At 45.1% G+C, this 17,845-nt stretch overlaps 1 protein-coding gene across 2 annotated transcripts in view; it reads right to left on the bottom strand.

Moving 5' to 3' along the window:
* The window catches only part of LOC144694798 (GDNF family receptor alpha-2-like), a 223,007-nt gene that overhangs the window by 189,392 nt on the left and 15,770 nt on the right, over window positions 1-17,845 (bottom strand). Inside the window, exon 3 of one of the 2 annotated variants that reach the window (XM_078565400.1) lies at window positions 569-661. The exons of the other annotated variant lie outside the window; for it this stretch is intronic. Within the exon in view, the coding sequence (XP_078421526.1) occupies window positions 569-661 (93 nt within the window). The remainder of the gene's footprint in view (window positions 1-568; window positions 662-17,845) is intronic. 2 annotated transcript variants of the gene reach the window in all.

The raw sequence follows: 17,845 nt of genomic DNA, 5'->3' as shown, positions 1-17,845 counted from the left end.
TACACTCACTGTCAGCTACTCTGCCCTCTAATTTGCACTCTTGGCAGTGAGCAATGGAACCTTCTGGATTAGCCACTGAGCGGTACGTCACTCATAACATGTCCCTCAACTGTACACAGATTCTTCTTAAATGGTCTTGCCTCTCACAGGCTTGGTCTCTTGAGGGTTTGTGGTCAGGAAAATGGAGTCTGCATGGATTTTTTGGTCAGCGTTTTAAAGGAGGGCAGTGTTTTTTCTGAAACTGCCCCCTGCAAAACATGTAAACTCTTCACAGCAGTGCCCAAATGAAAATGTAAGATCACAGCCACAGGTCTTAGAGAAGCATCCAGAAGGTCCACACGAGAGAAGCAACAACGTGTGGATTATCTGATTTGCCGGACAGTTAAAAGTCTTAAACTTTGGTTCTGATTCAAATGCATCAGTTTCACAAATCCCACATTATGAAAAGAATCTCGCTTCTGGCCTTCATTTCCTGGGCGCGGCACTCAACTTCTTGTTTGAAGCAACATCTCGGAAGCCACACGCGTAGCTCGAAAGCTGCAAGCTTGGTAGAGGTTTCTTTACTTACCTTTCAGGCCTCCCAACACCACGTGGCGCTGCCTTTCCTCTGAACTGCGTCTCCCAGCTCCATTCCTGTGCGTTAGATTTTGGGCTCGTTTCCCTGGTGAGAAGAAGGATCTTGTCAAAGGACTGCGTGTGACGGAATCCGTGGTTTCAAAGCTTGTACTTTTTGAGACAGGCTCTAACTGAAAAGGGGAGCCGGTTAAGGAAACTGACCTTTCCGGTTTCTAAGGAAACTCTGAGCGATCGGAAAGCACAACTTCTGGGGAGACTGAAACTGGTTGAAACATATAAAAGGACACAGGGTCATCAGAGCTCAGCAGGTGATGACTCCAGTGAAAAAGACAGAGGCTAGACCTGCAAGCAAAATTACAGCTGCTGGAGCTGTTCCTGGTACTTGAAGACGACATTGGTGGATCTACACCATCCAGAACATAGTGGGCACAGTTGCGGAGGTTCTGCAGACGTGTGCCATTTTTGGTAAAGACCGTGCCTGTGGAACTCGGGTTGGTTGTGTGCTGCTGTCGGCTTGCAGTTCAGGCCACACCCTAGAAGAAGAGGAGCTGAAATTCTTCATGAGGAAGGCAGAGTTTTGAAGAATTTTGTGACCGAGATTGATGACGTATCTGCTCAATGGACGGCCGAGCCAATTTGTAATATCTGTCTTAGCTGTATCTATAATTTAATGTGTAATTTATAGTTATAATCGACTGTAATATGCCTGTTAATTCATGTTTAACTTCTGTTGATTCTGGGTTTTAGAGTGTAGGTTATTACCCAAGATAGCATTTAGTGTTTGCTTTGTTTGATTCTTGTATATTGAAAATTCTTAAATTTAATTTGCGGAATCTTTCAGTGAATAGCTGGGATTTCAGATTTCATTTTTTTTAAACGGTTACCCGTCTTGACCGAGATCATAACAAGTGGGAAAAGGAGTTATGGCAGGTGGGGGATACCAGGAAGTGGAGCTTTTCCTTCAGGAAGAATATAGTGGTGTGGGATTGGGGATGAGGTTGTTGAGAGGGAACGAAGGTTGATCAGGTCATGGAATGGGTTACCCATGAGAATGACACGATGTGGGGGTGCAGTTGAAGGAATGGTGGGGTGGGAAGTAAGCGGGATAGGGGTGGGGAAGCAGCCGCAAGAAGAATAAGCAGGGATGAATGGCAGAAACACCGACAGGACAGTGAGGAGTTAAGAAGGAAATGTGAAAGGAAAGTGATCAGATGTATGATAGGAGTGAAGTAGGGAAGGGACAGGCATGCGAATATGTGAAGCCAAGGGAATGGTAGGACAGTGGAGACACAGCAAGGATAGAGTGAAGCAGGAGGATATGTGAAAGCAACTACAGTTTCCCTACCAGTTATTCCACTCCCACTAAATGCCAACTCAGAGTAGCTCCCTTCCCAGAATCTGCTAGGTGAATGAGAAACAGCAAGAGGCAGAGGCACACAGACAGAAAACCAGGACAAAGATAGAGCAAAAGAGAAGGCAAAGAGAAACAGAGATTGAAGTGGACAAGAGGCCAAGAAAAGACACACAAAGCGCCATTAACTTGACAGACAGATAAGAGAGAGACCATATTCTCTCATTCACCACAACTCACTTGCACATAGCTGTATAAGAGTAATCCTGAACGTGGTGCTCCATCGGTAATGTCACAGTCTGTTACAAATACAAAGGAATCTCATGATACTGTGTGAAAAGAAGACAGAGGGATGAGCTGGTGGAAGTCCTCAGGATTATGAAAGGGCTTTTTACAGAATCCATGTGGGAACGATGTTTCCACTTGTGGGAAAGAGCAGAACCTGAGGCCATACATAGGAGTTGGTCACCAATATATCCAATCGGGAAAGTGAGGAGAAACTTCTTTACTCAGAGGTTGGTGAGATCGTGCAACTCCCCTGTACAGGGAACAGTTGAGGTGAACAGTATAGACACATTTAGGGGGTAGCTGGATAAGGGAGGAAGGAGCAGAATGATATACCGATAGGGTGAGATGCAGTGAGGTGAGAGGAGACTCAAGTGGAGCATAAAGACCATCTTGGGCCACTTGGGCTGACTGCCCTGTTTTTTTCAGTGCTGTAAATACTGTGTTGCAAATTTCTGATCACTAACTCATCTCAGAACAGGGCCAGAGTTAGCTCCCACGGCTTTAAGGAGCAAGGCAAGGTTTGCTGCTTCACATCACGAGCCTATCAAACCACCAGTGAGCGACACCACAGGAGATCCAATAACGGCGGGAATAATCCGTTGTTTTATAGTGATCAAGCAAAGGAAACTGGAATCAAGTAATAGATGAGTAGAAATTTCCTCCAACTCAATATTGGGAAGAGCGAAGTCATTGTCTTTAGCTGCCACTGCAAACTCCATGCCTTCACCCCTAAGTCCTTGGAACTGTCTGAGAATAAGCCAGACCGTTTACAGCCTTGGGGTAAAATATTGGGCTGGTTGGGCGGGCGTGTGCCCAACCCAAACGAGCGTAAGGTGACATGTGACGACATTGGGCAAGTGTCCCCACCTCATTGGGGTACCCAGGCGATATTTCGATTGGCAGGCACGCACCAGAGTTGGCAGTGCGCCCGCGCCAACAATTAAGCAGCCTGTTAAGGCCTTTTAATGAAGTCATTGATTCAAATTTTTCACTGCCCATCCAACCATTCAGTCGTCAGGCGGGCGAAAAGGCCAAGCGCCCTTTGCAGTTCTGGCAAAACCTCATCCACGGGCGGGATGAGGTTTCGACCAGTGATTTTTAAAAAATTTTAAACTTTTAACACTCACGTTTAACATATCCCTGCTCATGTGACAGAGGGGACACGTTTTCATTATTTTTAATACGTTTAATTTTTTATTTTAAAAATCTTCAGCTGCCTCAGGGAGCTTTGACTGCACAGACCCCCACACATGCGTGAACTTTCACCCTCGCGCTCCTCCCGCCAACCCCCCACCCTGGCAGCGCTGAGCGCGCGTGGCAGTCAGTGTCTGACCGCGGGCAATGGTCGGTTTCCCGATTGCTCCCAGGCCCGCCCGCCAAGCCCGCCCAACCACAGGAAAATCCTGGCCTTGGCGTTGTATTTGACCCTGAGTGTCCCACCACGTGTTTGCAACAACGCTCAGACCTCCTATTTCTACTCCTGCAACATCGCCCCACTCCACCTCTGCCTGGACACATCTGCTGCAGAAACCCTCGTCCATACCGCACGTACCTCCCAACCTGACTATCCCGACGCACTCCCAGCCAGCCTGCCAAAGTCTGCCCTCTGTAAGATTGAGGTTACGCTAAGCTCTGCTGTGCATGTCCTAACACGCTGCAAGTTCCATCACCCAGTGCCCGGCTCTCAACTCTGGCTGGATATGTTGCAGGAGGTATCGGTGGAAGTGATGTCACGGAAAGCGGACAGTGCGTTGCTAAGGGAGTGCACATGAGGAAAACAAACCAAGTTTAATTCGGCAGAGGGGACGACTTTGCAGTGGGGGCGAATCATGATTAAAGTTTAGAGGGAACACAATGCGGTTTACTCACTCTCAATGGGCTCGGTGCAGGATCGGACACCATGGTTTCCAACAGGGATATTAAAAGCTGCTGAAACTGAGGCGAAATTAATTGTTTTCTGTCTCCCCATCTCTGTTTTTTTTTAATGAAGTGAAGTGTTCAGAAGCCCCGCTCGCACCAATCACATCCGGACCAATGCTCACTGCTCACGCCCAATGTCTCAATGAAATTCAAACCCTACCAACCCCATCATAGCCTACTAAAATCCCAGCCAATCGGAGTCCTGCTGGCTACTTTTTTTGCTTTAAGGTTTGAGTTTGATTGGACAGCACTGCACTGGATGTGATGTCACCACGTAGCAATGCCGCAAGGCACTATGAGGTATTGTAGTTTCTTTCCCGCCTTGGTGGTTGCTGATGATGAATAATGGGCCGGACTTGTTTAATATCTCCCGCGTTGCTTTCTTTGGCCACTGGGAGACTGATGCCGGTTCCAGTAGACTCACGGCCATTGCCGGAGGGTTGGCAACCCTACGCTGTGCTCACCGACCATTAGCTCCCGGTTAAACAAGGCCTGAACTTCAAAATTCTCATCCTTGCTTTCAAATCCCTCCATGGTCTAGGCCACCCCCATCTCTGTAATCACTTTCTATAATGCTCCAACTCTGGCCTCGTGTGCATCACCTGATTATCATTACACCATTGGCGGCCATGGCTTCAGCGACCTGGGCCCCAAGTTCTGGAACTCTCCACTTAAACCGCTCTACCTTTCTGCCTCTCTTTCTCTCTCTCTCCTCCTTTAATGTGCTCCTTAAAACCTACCTCTTTGAGAAAGTTTTAGAATATCGTAAGATCATAACAAAATTCGGCCCATCTTGCCTGCTCTGCCTGTCAATGTAACCATGCCTGATTTGTTTGTGCCCTTAATTCCACTTTCTTGCTTTCCCCCCTCCGTAACCTTTGACTCCCTCGTAGATCAAAAATCTGTCCAACTCAGCCTGAATTTATTCATTGACCCAGCCTCCAGTGCTCTCTGGGTTAGAGAATTCCAGAGACTAACGACCCTCTGAGAGAAGAAATTCCAGCTCCTATCCATCTTAAATGGGAGACTCTTATTTTGAAACTGTGCTCCCTCGTTCTAGGTTCCCCCCGCAAGATGAAACATCCTCTCAGCACCTACGCTGTCAAGGCCCCTCAGAATCTTATACGTTTCAATAAGATCACCTCTCATTCTTCTAAACTCCTGTGAGTGTAGGCCCAACCTGCCCAACCTTTCCTTACAAAACAACTCCTTAATCCCAGGAATCTGCCTAGTGAACCTTCTCTGAACTGCCTCCAATGCAAATATGTCCTTCCTTAAGTAGAGACCAAATCTTTTCACAGTACTCCAAATGCAGTCTCACCTATGTCCTGTACAGTTGTTGTAATACTTCCCTATTTTTATACTCCATCCCCCTCACAATAAAGGCCAACATGTTATTTCCCTTCCTGCTTACTTGCTGTATCTGCATGCTAACTTTGTGTGATTCATGTACAAGGACATCCAGATCCCTCTGTGCTGCACCATTCTGCAGTCTCTCTCCATTTAAATAATATTCTGCCTCTCTATTCTTCCTCCCAACCTCACATTTTCCCACATTATACTCCAAATGCCAACATTTTTCCCACTCATTTAACCGATCTATATCCTTTTGCAGACTCTTTGTTCCCTCCTCACAGCTTGCTTTCCTACCTATCTTTGTAACATCAGTAAATCTGGTGACAATACGGTCGCCATATCCTCTGTCCATGTGAATATATCACCCCCAGCACCATGACCTCTTATCTTGTGTAGGTTGTGTTGTTACCTTATCAAATGCCTTTTGGAAATCCAAATATACTGCAAGTATTGGGTCCCTTTATCCAGTATTCTCAAAGAACTGGACAAAATTTATCAAACACGATTTCCCTTTCACAATACCATGTTGACTCTGCCTGATTGTATTTTGATTTTCTACATGTTCTGCTATTGCCTCCTTAATAATGGGTTCTATAATTTTCCCGATGATAGACGTTAGACTAACTGGCCCATAGTTTCCTGTTTTCTGTCTCCCTCCTTTCTCCAACAGAGGTGTTAGATTCGCTATTTTCCAATCCGCTGGGACCTTTCCAGAATACAGGGAATTTGGGATATTGCAAACAATGCATCCAGTATCTGTGCAACCACTTCTTTTGAGACCCTTGGGTGCAGGCTATCAGGGTCCTGGTAACTTATCAGCCTTTAGTCCCATTAGATTTCCCAGTACTTTTTCTCTAGTGATAGTGATTGTAGTCAGTTCCTCCCTCTCTTTAGCCTCTTGATTTTCTACTATTCTTGGGATTTTTTTTGTGTCTTCCACTGTGAAGACAGATAGAAAAGATATGTTCAAAGTGTCTGCCACTTCCTTGTTTCCCATTATTAATTCCCCAGTCTCGGTCTCTTAGGGGCCAATGCTCACTTCAGCTATTCCTTTCCTTTTGATATACTTGATGAAGCTTTTACTGTCTGGTTTTGTATTTCTTGCCAGTTTTTTCTCATATTATCGTGGTTTCCTTTCCCAATATCTCCATCTGTGGTTTGGTATTGAATTTTATTGACAGTGCTCCTGTGAACCATTGTGCTGTTGAAAGTGCCATATAAGTACCATTTGTTGTTGTTGTGGTTGCAAACGAATTCAGCAATGTTGCACTTAAAGGTCTTTCTCAAAAGGAAACTCCCAGTGGGAACTCAGAGTGTGCCTAGTGAAGGCTGTGGTTGGTTTTACGTTTACCAGGGAACAACTGGAGTTCCCCGACCAGTCACTTGTTCCAGCAAATCTCACGCAAACCTCAACCAAATATTTCTCAGGCGCTTTCCCAACTCTCTCGAATTTTGTTTTATAAACAGAGAACCTTACAGGCCAAGAGGCCATTCAGCCAGCCCAACATGCCTTTGCTAGCTCTTTGAAAGAATGATCCAATTCACCCAACTCACCTGCTTTTTCCTCATAGCCCTGTAAATCTTAGCTTTTCAAGTATTCATCCAATTGTCTTTTGAAACTTACTATTGAATCTGCCTCCACCATCTTTTCTGGCAGCACATTCCAGGTCACAACAGCTCAATGGGACAAAATCTTGTCCAAGGCGTTGATGTCCAACCCCTTCCCGTCTAAGCAAACCCCATAGGGCTAGAGAGGCCAAATTCCATTTTCATCCAACAGAATTAAAGTGTTTTTTATAATGCCCACTATATTTTCTGTGGTTCTCGTATTTAGTCCATGCCTAGAATATAAATGAGCTGTGTGACCAGACCATAACATTTGGGGGTTCCTGATCCCCTGCCAATATCCAAGGCTGCTGGGGGAGTAAATAGTGAAGCTTTCACTATTTAAGTATTGATTCAGAATTGTAATCCATTTGACTGTGATATTTGGCATTGGGTTTAATCTAAACTGCCCATTAATGATTTTACAGCCCACAGTAAGATCACTGGAGAGCAATACTGGGTGTGGTGTAAAACAGCATTCCCTCAATCCCACCAAGCCCATGGAATTCTGGACTGGAACATTCAGTTTAAACGTCGCTCTTATCGTTTGTGCAATCTTCTTGCAAATGAGTTTACCATGATGCAGAACTAAACCAAAGTGCTTTTTACTTCGGCATAACTAAGCAATGACTTCAGGACCCAGGGCATCAGACGCAAGCAAACACTTTAGAAGAGAGAGAGAGAGCGACATAATTTGCAGGAAGATCAATCAGTTCAAACGTTTCAACTAAAAGGGCCATAAACCTTCATGTTAAGTCTCACACGCTTGCAATGTACCAACAACCAATTTTAAAGCTCTCCAGTTCAACCAACAACATTCCTGAAATGCTGACTTGTGCTTGCTGTGCCCATGCATGCTACAGTCTTCAGCACCTTGCCTACGTGAGCACTCTTCATGCACCAGCTCATGTCAGGATGCTATCAATCCATCTTTACTCATTTTTCAGTTGACGTTGGCAGGGCCTCACGAGCAAAGATACGTCAGGTCACCAATGGCAGGAGTTTGGTGGGGGGGGGCGCGTGGGTGAGGCAAGGGGTGGGGCAGGGAGAGGGGGGAGAGTGGTGGTTGAATGTCAAGTAATAAAACATCCTGGAATGCATCCAAGCCACATTATACACCCTACTACTGACCGACTGGTCTAAGACATTAGTGCACTCGTGTGTTACAGTGACGTGCTATGAGATGTGATCTAATGACTGGAGGATCATATCAAACAACACATCCCTTCGGCTGTTCACAGTGGGCAGTGCACTGACCGTACTCAGTCATCCTGTGCTGGCAAAACTTAGAACATAATGTCCAACATTAGATGTTATTCCACAATTGGACAGCACTTGCTGAACAATCCCAAGTGTGCTAAGAATTACACTAACAACCAATTTAAGATTATCAGTTGGGCTAGCAATGTGCTTCACTTAAACTTGCTAAAAGCTGCATATATTCAGACACAGGGACCTGTCCTCTGTTGCCAAAAGGAACATGTCCAGGCATTGTACCTGTTTTAAATTAAACAACAGAATGGGGGGACACTTGTTCCCTGGTGTATTCTCAAGGACAACACCTCGACCAGAGTCGACTTGCCAGTCAATCAGCACCCTTTTCTCATGCAGTATATATTGTTGCTGTCTTTGAAATTTGACATTCTTGTGTCTGTCCTGATGAGTGCAAGATGAAAAGCTTCAACAGTGTGTCTCGTTCCTCAGCAACACTCAACTTCTGTATGACCAAAACAACTATTGTTATAAGCTATGTTCAGAATTCCCTAAATATAGCAGGCTGTCAGGATAAGTGTGGAGATATGAGGGGGATACAATTCAAAATAGCAACCCAAGTAGCTTGATTAGAGATCTAGCTACAAGCTGTTTACTTAGCAAGAGACTAGACACGCTATGGATTGCACAGGAATAATTCAGCGATTATAATGTCGAAACTTTCTCATTTTTCTTTACATCAAAACTCAATTTCTCTGTCCCCAGCAGCCTCCTTTGTTCCAACTCACTCTCAGGTCCACAACCTTTAACCCTGCAATAACAAATTGCATTGATGTAGCACCTTTAATAAAATAAAGCAGCCCTGGGCACTTGACAGGACCATTTTCACACAACATACAAATGGAAATAGATGAGAGAGAGAGAGGGAGAGAGAAAGGAAAGTAGAAATAGCGAGAAAGAAATTCCTTCTTTCTGTTCATGTGAATCATGAAAATTACAACTGCAGTGTAGGACATCACTGCAGGAGTTCCTCAGGGTAGTGTCCTCGGCCCAACCATCTTCAGCCGCTTCATCAATAATAACCTTCCTTCCATCATAAGGTCAGAAGTGGGGATGTTCACTGATGATTGCACAATGTTCAGCAGCATTCATGACTCCTCAGATACTGAAGCAGTCCATGTCCAAATGCAGCAAGACCTGGACAATATCCAGGCTTGGGCTGACAAGTGGCAAGTGACATTCATGCCACACAAGTGCCAGGCAATGACGATCTCCAACAAGGGAGGATCCAACCATTGCCCCTTGACATTCAATGGCATTGCCATCACTGAATCCCCCACTATCAACACCCTGGGAATTACCATTAACCAGAAACTGAACTGGACCAGCCATATAAACAAAAACAAAAACAAAAATACCTGGAAAAACTCAGCAGGTCTGACAGCGGAGAGGAGCACAGTTAACGTTTCGAGTCCGTATGACTCTTCAACAGAACTGGTATTTTTGTTTTTGTTTTTGTTTTGGATTTCCAGTATCCGCAGTGTTTTGCTTTTATCTTAGCCATATAAACATTGTGGCTGCAAGAGCAGAGCAGGTCAGAAGCTGGGAATCCTGCGGTGAGTGACTCACCTCCTGACTCCCCAAAGCCTGTCCACCATCTACAAGGCACAAGTCAGGAGTGAGATGGAATACTCTCCCCTTGACTGGATGAGTGCAGCTCCAACAACACTCAAGAAGCTCGACACCATCCAGGACAAAGCAGCCCGATTGACTGGCACCTCATCCCCCGCCTTCAACATTCACTCCCTCCATCACTGAAGCACAGTGGTAGCAGTGTGTACCAACTACAAGATGTACTGCAACAAATCACCAAGAGTCCTTCGACAGCACCTTCCAAACCTGCAACCTCTACAACCTTGAAGGACAAGAGCAGCAGGTGCATGGGAAAAATGGGTGCAAGTTCCCCTCCAAGCTGCACCCCATCCTGACTTGGAAATATATCGCCGTTCCTTCACTGTTGCTGGGTCAAAATCTGGGAACTCCCTTCCTAACAGCACTGTGGGTGTACCTACACCACATGGATTGCAGCGTTCAAGAAGGCAGCTCACCACCACCTTCTCAAGGGCAATTGGGGATGGGCAATAAATGCTGGCCCAGCCAGTGAAGCCCATGTCCCATGATTGAATAAAAAAGGACAAATAAATCATGAACGAAATCATAAGTGTTGTCAACACTGCCCATGGTGTTTTGTGAAGTAACCAAACATCCAGTCATTGTCAGAAGGGAAACTTATTTACTCAAGCGTAATTTTTTGTGCCGTCAATCTGCCTGGATTGGATTGGATCGGATCCGATTGGATTGGATTGGATTGGATTGGATCTGATTGGATTGGATTGGATCGGATCCAATTGGATTGGATTGGATTGGATTGGATTGGATTGGATCGGATCCAATTGGATTGGATTGGATTGGATCGGATCCAATTGGATTGGATTGGATTGGATCGGATCCAATTGGATTGGATTGGATTGGATTGGATCGGATCCGATTGGATTGGATTAGATTGGATTGGCTGGCCATTTCCATTGGCTTGTAAAACAGGGCGAGCTATAAAACTGAAAGGTAATCAATTGGACAACTCATTGCCTTTGATCCTCCACTGGCGTTACACCAACTGCACCAATAGTGCAGCTTTTGACAGCTGCCTCAGAGGCCTCATGTGAACAATCACATCTTATATTTATATCGACCCCTCAACATATTAAAACGTCCCATGGTGCTTCACAGGAGCATGTTAAAACAAAGTGCAATATCGAGCCACATAAGGAGATATTGGGTCAGATGACCAAAAGCTTGGTCAAAGAGGTTGATTTTAAGGAGTGTCTCAGAATGCGAGGGGGAGAGGTAAGGAGGGAATTCCAGAGCTTGGGGCCTCAGCAGCTGAAGGCACGGCCACCAATGGTAGAGTGATTGTGTTTGGGAATGCACAAAAGGCCAGAATTAGAGGAGCGCAGATACCTCAGAGGGTTGTAGGGTTGGAGGAAATTACAGAGATAGGGAGGGGTGAGGCCATGGAGGGATCTGAAAACAAGGTTAAGAATTTTAAAAATCAGGATGTTGCTCAGGCAACACCCAGTGATAGAACATTCCAGTTGACTGAAAAGATCAAACAAGGTCCAAATGTACTTTAGTTGATTATAAATGGGCTTCACCCTTGAGTGTGAAAGTATAGATTTTCATTTACAAGACTGAGTGTGATTAACAGCCAGGTCCCAATGATTTTCCATCAGATATTGCAGTGTCATTACAAGAATAAAATTCTTAACTTGCATTCTGCGTTGTTAAATATTTCAATATACAGTTTTATGTTTCTATAATTGCAATGCATTAATGTCTAATAGAATTCCCCATTATCTTCGAGCAGAATAAATCTTCAGCCTTTAGCAAATATAGAAACTGCAGATTAGTAGATGTAAAAACACCGCTCGATGAAACATTCTCTCTTTTCAACTTCATATTTCAGCCCCTTCTTATATTTCCCTTTTGATTCAGAACAATCCAGTCATTCTTTGAACAATTGTTTCAGAAGGGGTGGCAAGTGGGCATTTTTTTTTTTTTAAATTCTTCCATGGGATGGGAGTATCACTGGCAAGGCCAGCATTCGTGGCCCAGTTCTAATTGCCTTTGAGAGGGTGACGGGCCAAAGAGTGCGGTCAACAACAGGAGGCCCAGCGGCTTTGACATTCACACCAGGGCAGCTCCGAGGCAAGTCTGGCCGGATGCAGCCAGATACCTCACTTCAAGAAGTCCCTGCAGAGGAATCCCTTTCCACTGTGCCCGAAGGATAATCAGAGAGCGTGACGGAGAGGGCTTATGTTTGGGGCTGTGGATTCCACAGATTGGAGAAGTGAATTTGAAAAACAGGAAGCCGGGCAGTTTTTCAGGTTGGAATACTTCCTTTACTTCAACAAATAAGATAGGATTATTGTGGCATTCATTCACTTGTGCTAACTTATGTGAAGACTTGACAGAAATTACTCTGGTCCAAATTAATGCCTTTATCGCTTCCTGCACTCTTCTCACCGGCCTCGCTGCCTTTGCCCTTCAAGAATGTCCCTGTTAGCATCCTTCCCAAAATCCCATCACCTTTCCCGAAATACCATCGTTCTCTCCCAAAGCTCCCATCACGCTTCGACACACCAAGGGTGCCTGACATCCCCACACTCCAGCGGGCTGATTGGAAGGCCCTTGCAGCATTGTCGGAACAACTGTCTCCATCTTCTCCAACCCATCTTTCAATCAGGCTTTCCACTCATCTAAGACCTAGTTCCCCATCGTTGGCCCAGGCCATCATCACACCAGGGCTTCCAGAGGCCCTGCCCTGCCCTCCAAAACTCCTTCATGCTTCCCAACTTCCTTGCACAGCTTCAACTACTCTCTTATTACCCTTCTCTTTGACTGCACATTCACTCGCTCCTTGACTTCCATTTCCACCCCCGGCCATTTATTTGAAGCATGATAGAGCAGTGCGTTCTGACTGAATAGCACAAACTAAAATAAAAACAGAAAATGCTGGAAAAACTCAGCAGGTCTGGCAGCATCTGCGGAAAGAGAAACGTTTCCAGTCCGTATGACTCTTCCTCGAGGCTAAAGAGAAGTAGAAATCTGATGGCTTTTATACTTTTTAAGAGGGGGTGGAGCAGGTGGAGCAAAACGCAAGGTCAGAGATTGGTGGGAGCTCAGGAGAGACCGACAAGGATGAGGTCACAAGGCAAAGGGAGTGAGTGTTAATGGTAGCGTTAAAGACTAAAGAAGGTGCTGATAGGTAAGATAGCAGAATGTTAACAGCAGAACAAGGGTCAACACTCTGTGAAAGAACCACATAGAAACAAGTGACAGATGGCCCTGTGATGGTGGGGTGGGTGAGTGGGGGGGTTGGTGGGTTGGTAAGAGGTTGGGGGGAAAGGACTTTAAAAAGTATTTTTAAAATGTTTTAAATGAATAAATAAATCAAACTAAATTTTCAAAATAAATAAATAAACTTTTTAAAAATGCATTAAAAAAGACGTAAAGATGGAGGAGAGAGTTCATGGTCTGAAGTTCTTGAACTCTAGGGTTGTTGAACAATGTGTTTCTGGCGAGAGGCAGTTTCACTTGATGCAAAGGAAAACTTGATGTTGGCCATAAAGCACTTTGATAGGTCCTGAGGTAGTGATAGGTGCTAGATAAATGTAGGTCTCTCTTTTTTTCTTTTCGATACATACTTTAATCAAGATTCAGTGACAATGGGCATGTTTAGATAAACATGGGCGGAGAAGAAATCAGTCAACGAAACGTTGACTGATTTCTTCTCCGCCGATGCTGCCAGACTTGCTGAGTTTTTCCAGGTAATTCTGTTTTTATTTTGTTTTGGATTTCCAGCATCCGCAGTAGCTTTTAGCTTTTTGTTTTTATCTTTAGATAAACATGGCTGGCGACAAATAAAAAAATAAAAATCTAGAAATATGGGACAGAGAATGTTGCAAACAAACAATAGATCAGTTTGTATATCAGTCTGTACTCGGAGAAACAATGGAATGATTTCTTTTAGGCCTTATTTTGAATCCAAGGAAGATTTCTACTCAAAACATTAAGTTTCTTTGCCTCCCTGACAGCTGTAGAGTGACCAGCAATGTCTTTCCAGCCTTTTCATCGTGGTTAGTGAGTTGCAGAAACTCAGTACATTAACAAATTCATTAAACATGCTGAAATAATCAGTGATTTCCCAATTAACATGAATGTATGCAAGGCTGTACTGCTGTTTGGGAAATTAATATTCCAATACAATGGATGAAACGCCCAACATACTCATGAGGTTACTTGTTTCAGTGAGTAAGTATAGCACAATGTTTAATTCAGGGCCTTTGCTGATAGATTTACTCTGCAGCTCAGACCAGGCAACTTCATTGACATTTCCCATGGAGGAAAAATGTCACTTTTAATATTTTCAGAATGACAAACAACCACTAGCTACAACAAGAATATCCCTATTTCAGTCATGAATACACGCTATCCGCCGTGTCCCTCAACCATACCTGCTATTGCTTGTGAGGCCTCCTTATCCACCATCTCCACTTATCCCTCAATCCCACCTACCCACCATCTCCCCATATCCCTCATTCCCACCTACCCACCATCTCCTCATATCCCTCAATCCCACCTACCCACCATCTCCCCATATCCCTCATTCCCACCTACCCACCATCTCCTCATATCCCTCAATCCCACCTACCCACCATCGCCTCATATCCCTCAATCCCACCTACCCACCATCTCCCCATATCCCTCAATCCCACCTACCCACCATCTCCCCATATCCCTCAATCTCTCCTACCCACCATCTCCCCATATCCCTCAATCCCACCTACCCACCATCTCCTCATATCCCTCAATCCCACCTACCCACCATCTTTGCATATCCCTCATTCCCACCTATCCACCATCTCCTCATATATCTCAATCCTACCTACCCACCATCTCCTCATATATCTCAATCCTATCTACCCACCATCTGCTCATATATCTCAATCCTACCTACCCACCTTCTCCCCATATCCCTTAATCCCACCTTCCCACCATCTCCCCATATCCCTCAATCCCACCTACCCACCATCTCCCCATATCCCTCAATCCCACCTATCCATGTTCTCCCCATATCCCTCAATCCCACCTTCCCACCATCTCCCCATATCCCTCAATCCCACCTATCCACGTTCTCCCCATATCCCTCAATCCCACCTATCCACGTTCTCCCCATATCCCTCAATCCCACCTATCCACGTTCTCCCCATATCCCTCAATCCCACATATCCACCTTCTCCCCATATCCCTCAATCCCACCTATCCACGTTCTCCCCATATCCCTCAATCCCACATATCCACCTTCTCCCCATATCCCTCAATCCCACCTATCCATGTTCTCCCCATATCCCTCAATCCCACCTTCCCACCATCTCCCCATATCCCTCAATCCCACCTATCCACGTTCTCCCCATATCCCTCAATCCCACATATCCACCTTCTCCCCATATCCCTCAATCCCACATATCCACCTTCTCCCCATATCCTTCAATCTTCACAATTACCTTCCATGGTAGATTATCCCAAACATTTGGGGTTGAAAGCTGTTCACTTTCCTCCTAACTCCTAAATTCCCAATGATCCACCCCCCACCCCTCATATCTGAACCCTTCTCCACCGTGAGCAATTGTTTCCCCTCATTGTTTACCATCGGGTCCAATCCACAGTCCTCTGTTAAACAAAGAAAGCAAAGCCCAAGCGCTTCAACCTTCACTCTCAAATTAAGCATCGGGTGCCCCAAACCATCTTCTCCATTTGTCCCTGTCCTCCCGCGAGTAACAAGCAGGTGGGTTTTATTCTTATCCCTCGGGGCTCTCTCGATCATTTGGGTGCAGCGGGGAGAGAGATGTGGGGGCAAGGAGGACCTCAGAAGGAGGCTGCCTATTTCCCTTTGATAGGCCGAACCAAAACAGCAGAAAATCCATGCTTGACTCTCCATGACAAAAATCATTGTGCAAGGCAGCAGAATCATTGAAAATCACCCATGAGTCAAATTCCTCAGCTTGATGCTGACCAAAGCAAGTCAGGAGATGGCTGCGAATTGGAATGGAGGCTAAAAAAAAAAATCAATTTACTTTATCAAACACCATCTAATAATCAGCTAAGTATAAAGTAAATATCCTTAAGGATCAGCTCATCCAGCAGCCGTGCGAATGAATGCCTGATTCAATATTTATATTCAATACAGGCAAGGCTTTAAAGAGTACTTTGCAAAAGCTATTGGTTTAATTATTTATTTTGACTTGCAGGCAGAGAAAGAAGTTGCTAATTCCTTCGCATTAGTTAATAGGCCACACATTCAGGCAAACATTGAGAAAGCGAGATTTGCTCGCACAGAGATTGATCAATAGATACAGCTGGGTGAAGAGAACTTCCTGTAAACAGAAGAACAGGGGGTGACCATCCAATCCCTCAAACCATTCCATTAGATCGTGGCTGATCTGTACCGCAACTTGACTTCCCCATCTTGGTTCCCCAGCCTGTAACACCCTTTCCAGTCAAACATCTATCAGTCTCAGTTTTGAAATCTGCTACAGACCCCCAGCTGCAGTGGTTTTCTTGGGGGGAGTGAGTTCCAGATTTCCTGACATGATCCTTGAATGGTCCGGCTCTAGTGTTAAGGGCAGGTCCCCTTGTTCTGGACTTTCCCAACCACCGGTTTCCTTCCATCTGTCCTATCCTCCTCTTCAATCATCTTAAACGCCCAAATCTTCTGTGTTCAAGGGAATATAGGCTTGGTCTTATGCAACCTGTCACCACCGTCTTTCCAAGTGCATGTTGAGCAAAGGGTTGTTGTGCTTTACTTATTCCAAAGGGAAACGGATCTTAAAATGTATAGGATTCTTCTCCATCAACCAGCCGAATCTAATTGTCAGGACGATGCGAAATCTTTGTCAAACATGCCCCCCTGAACTCCATGACATCACATGCGACTTCTCGTCAGCACAGGGCGAGTGAGATGAAAAGGGGCATTAAAGCGAGAGGAAAGCAGGAGTAAATTGACTTGAATGGAACCGCGCTTCGGACAGCAACTCCAGGTCTCTTCAGGAAGGCTCGCCAACATCCCGTGGTCTGGCTGACAAGTAACCTGGGATCACAAACACGGTGGTGATGTTTAGCCTCAAACCCGGCCTCAATTATTCGGCTGTTTCAGGCAGACTGGAAAAGCCAGATGATTTCAAACTCGGGAAAATCAATCGTACGGCAATTGTGACTTGCCACAAATTTCAGCTTCCCAGTCAGGAGAACCCAAGTTCAGTAACAAACTTTAGCAACACTAAAGAAAGCCATTGAGCCCCTCAAGCTCATTTCCATCACTCAGTGGCTGACCTGCGGCCAAATTCCATACCCACGCCTTTGCCCCATATCTACTAACACCTTTGGGTTCCCTCTTTGTCTTTTTCAATAAGGTTGCTTGGTGGATTTGCTTTGGCCTTGGTTACGTAGTCACACGTCTGGAGAATAATTTCTCCTTATAGCTTCCAACCTAGCCTGTCTAATTGAACCCACTACTGAATTATTCCCAGTAGCGATCCAGATAATTGTTGCGGTTTCTACATTTCTCAGGTGAATTAGATCAAAAGATCATGAGAAATAGGAGCAGGAGTAGGCCATTCAGCCCCTCAAACTTGCTCCGCCATTCAATAAAATCATGGCTAATCTGACTGTGGCTTTAACCCCACCCTCCTGCCCATCCCCCACAACCCTCAACTCCCTTGTCAATCAAAAATCTGCCTAACCCAGCCTTGAATATATTCAATGACTCAGCCTCCACTACTCTCTGGGTTAGAGAATTCCAAAGACTAACAACCCTCAGAGACGAAATTCCTCCTCACCTTCATCTTAAATGGGAGACCTCTTATTTTTAAACTGTGTTCCTCCTAATTCTAGACTCCCCTAGGAGGGGAAACATCCCCA

Source organism: Cetorhinus maximus, chromosome 20, assembly GCF_964194155.1.
Source record: "Cetorhinus maximus chromosome 20, sCetMax3.hap1.1, whole genome shotgun sequence".
In the NCBI taxonomy this organism is placed as follows: domain Eukaryota; kingdom Metazoa; phylum Chordata; class Chondrichthyes; order Lamniformes; family Cetorhinidae; genus Cetorhinus; species Cetorhinus maximus.
Note: the sequence above shows the minus strand (reverse complement) of the source record. Positions and strands in the feature narration are given on the sequence as shown.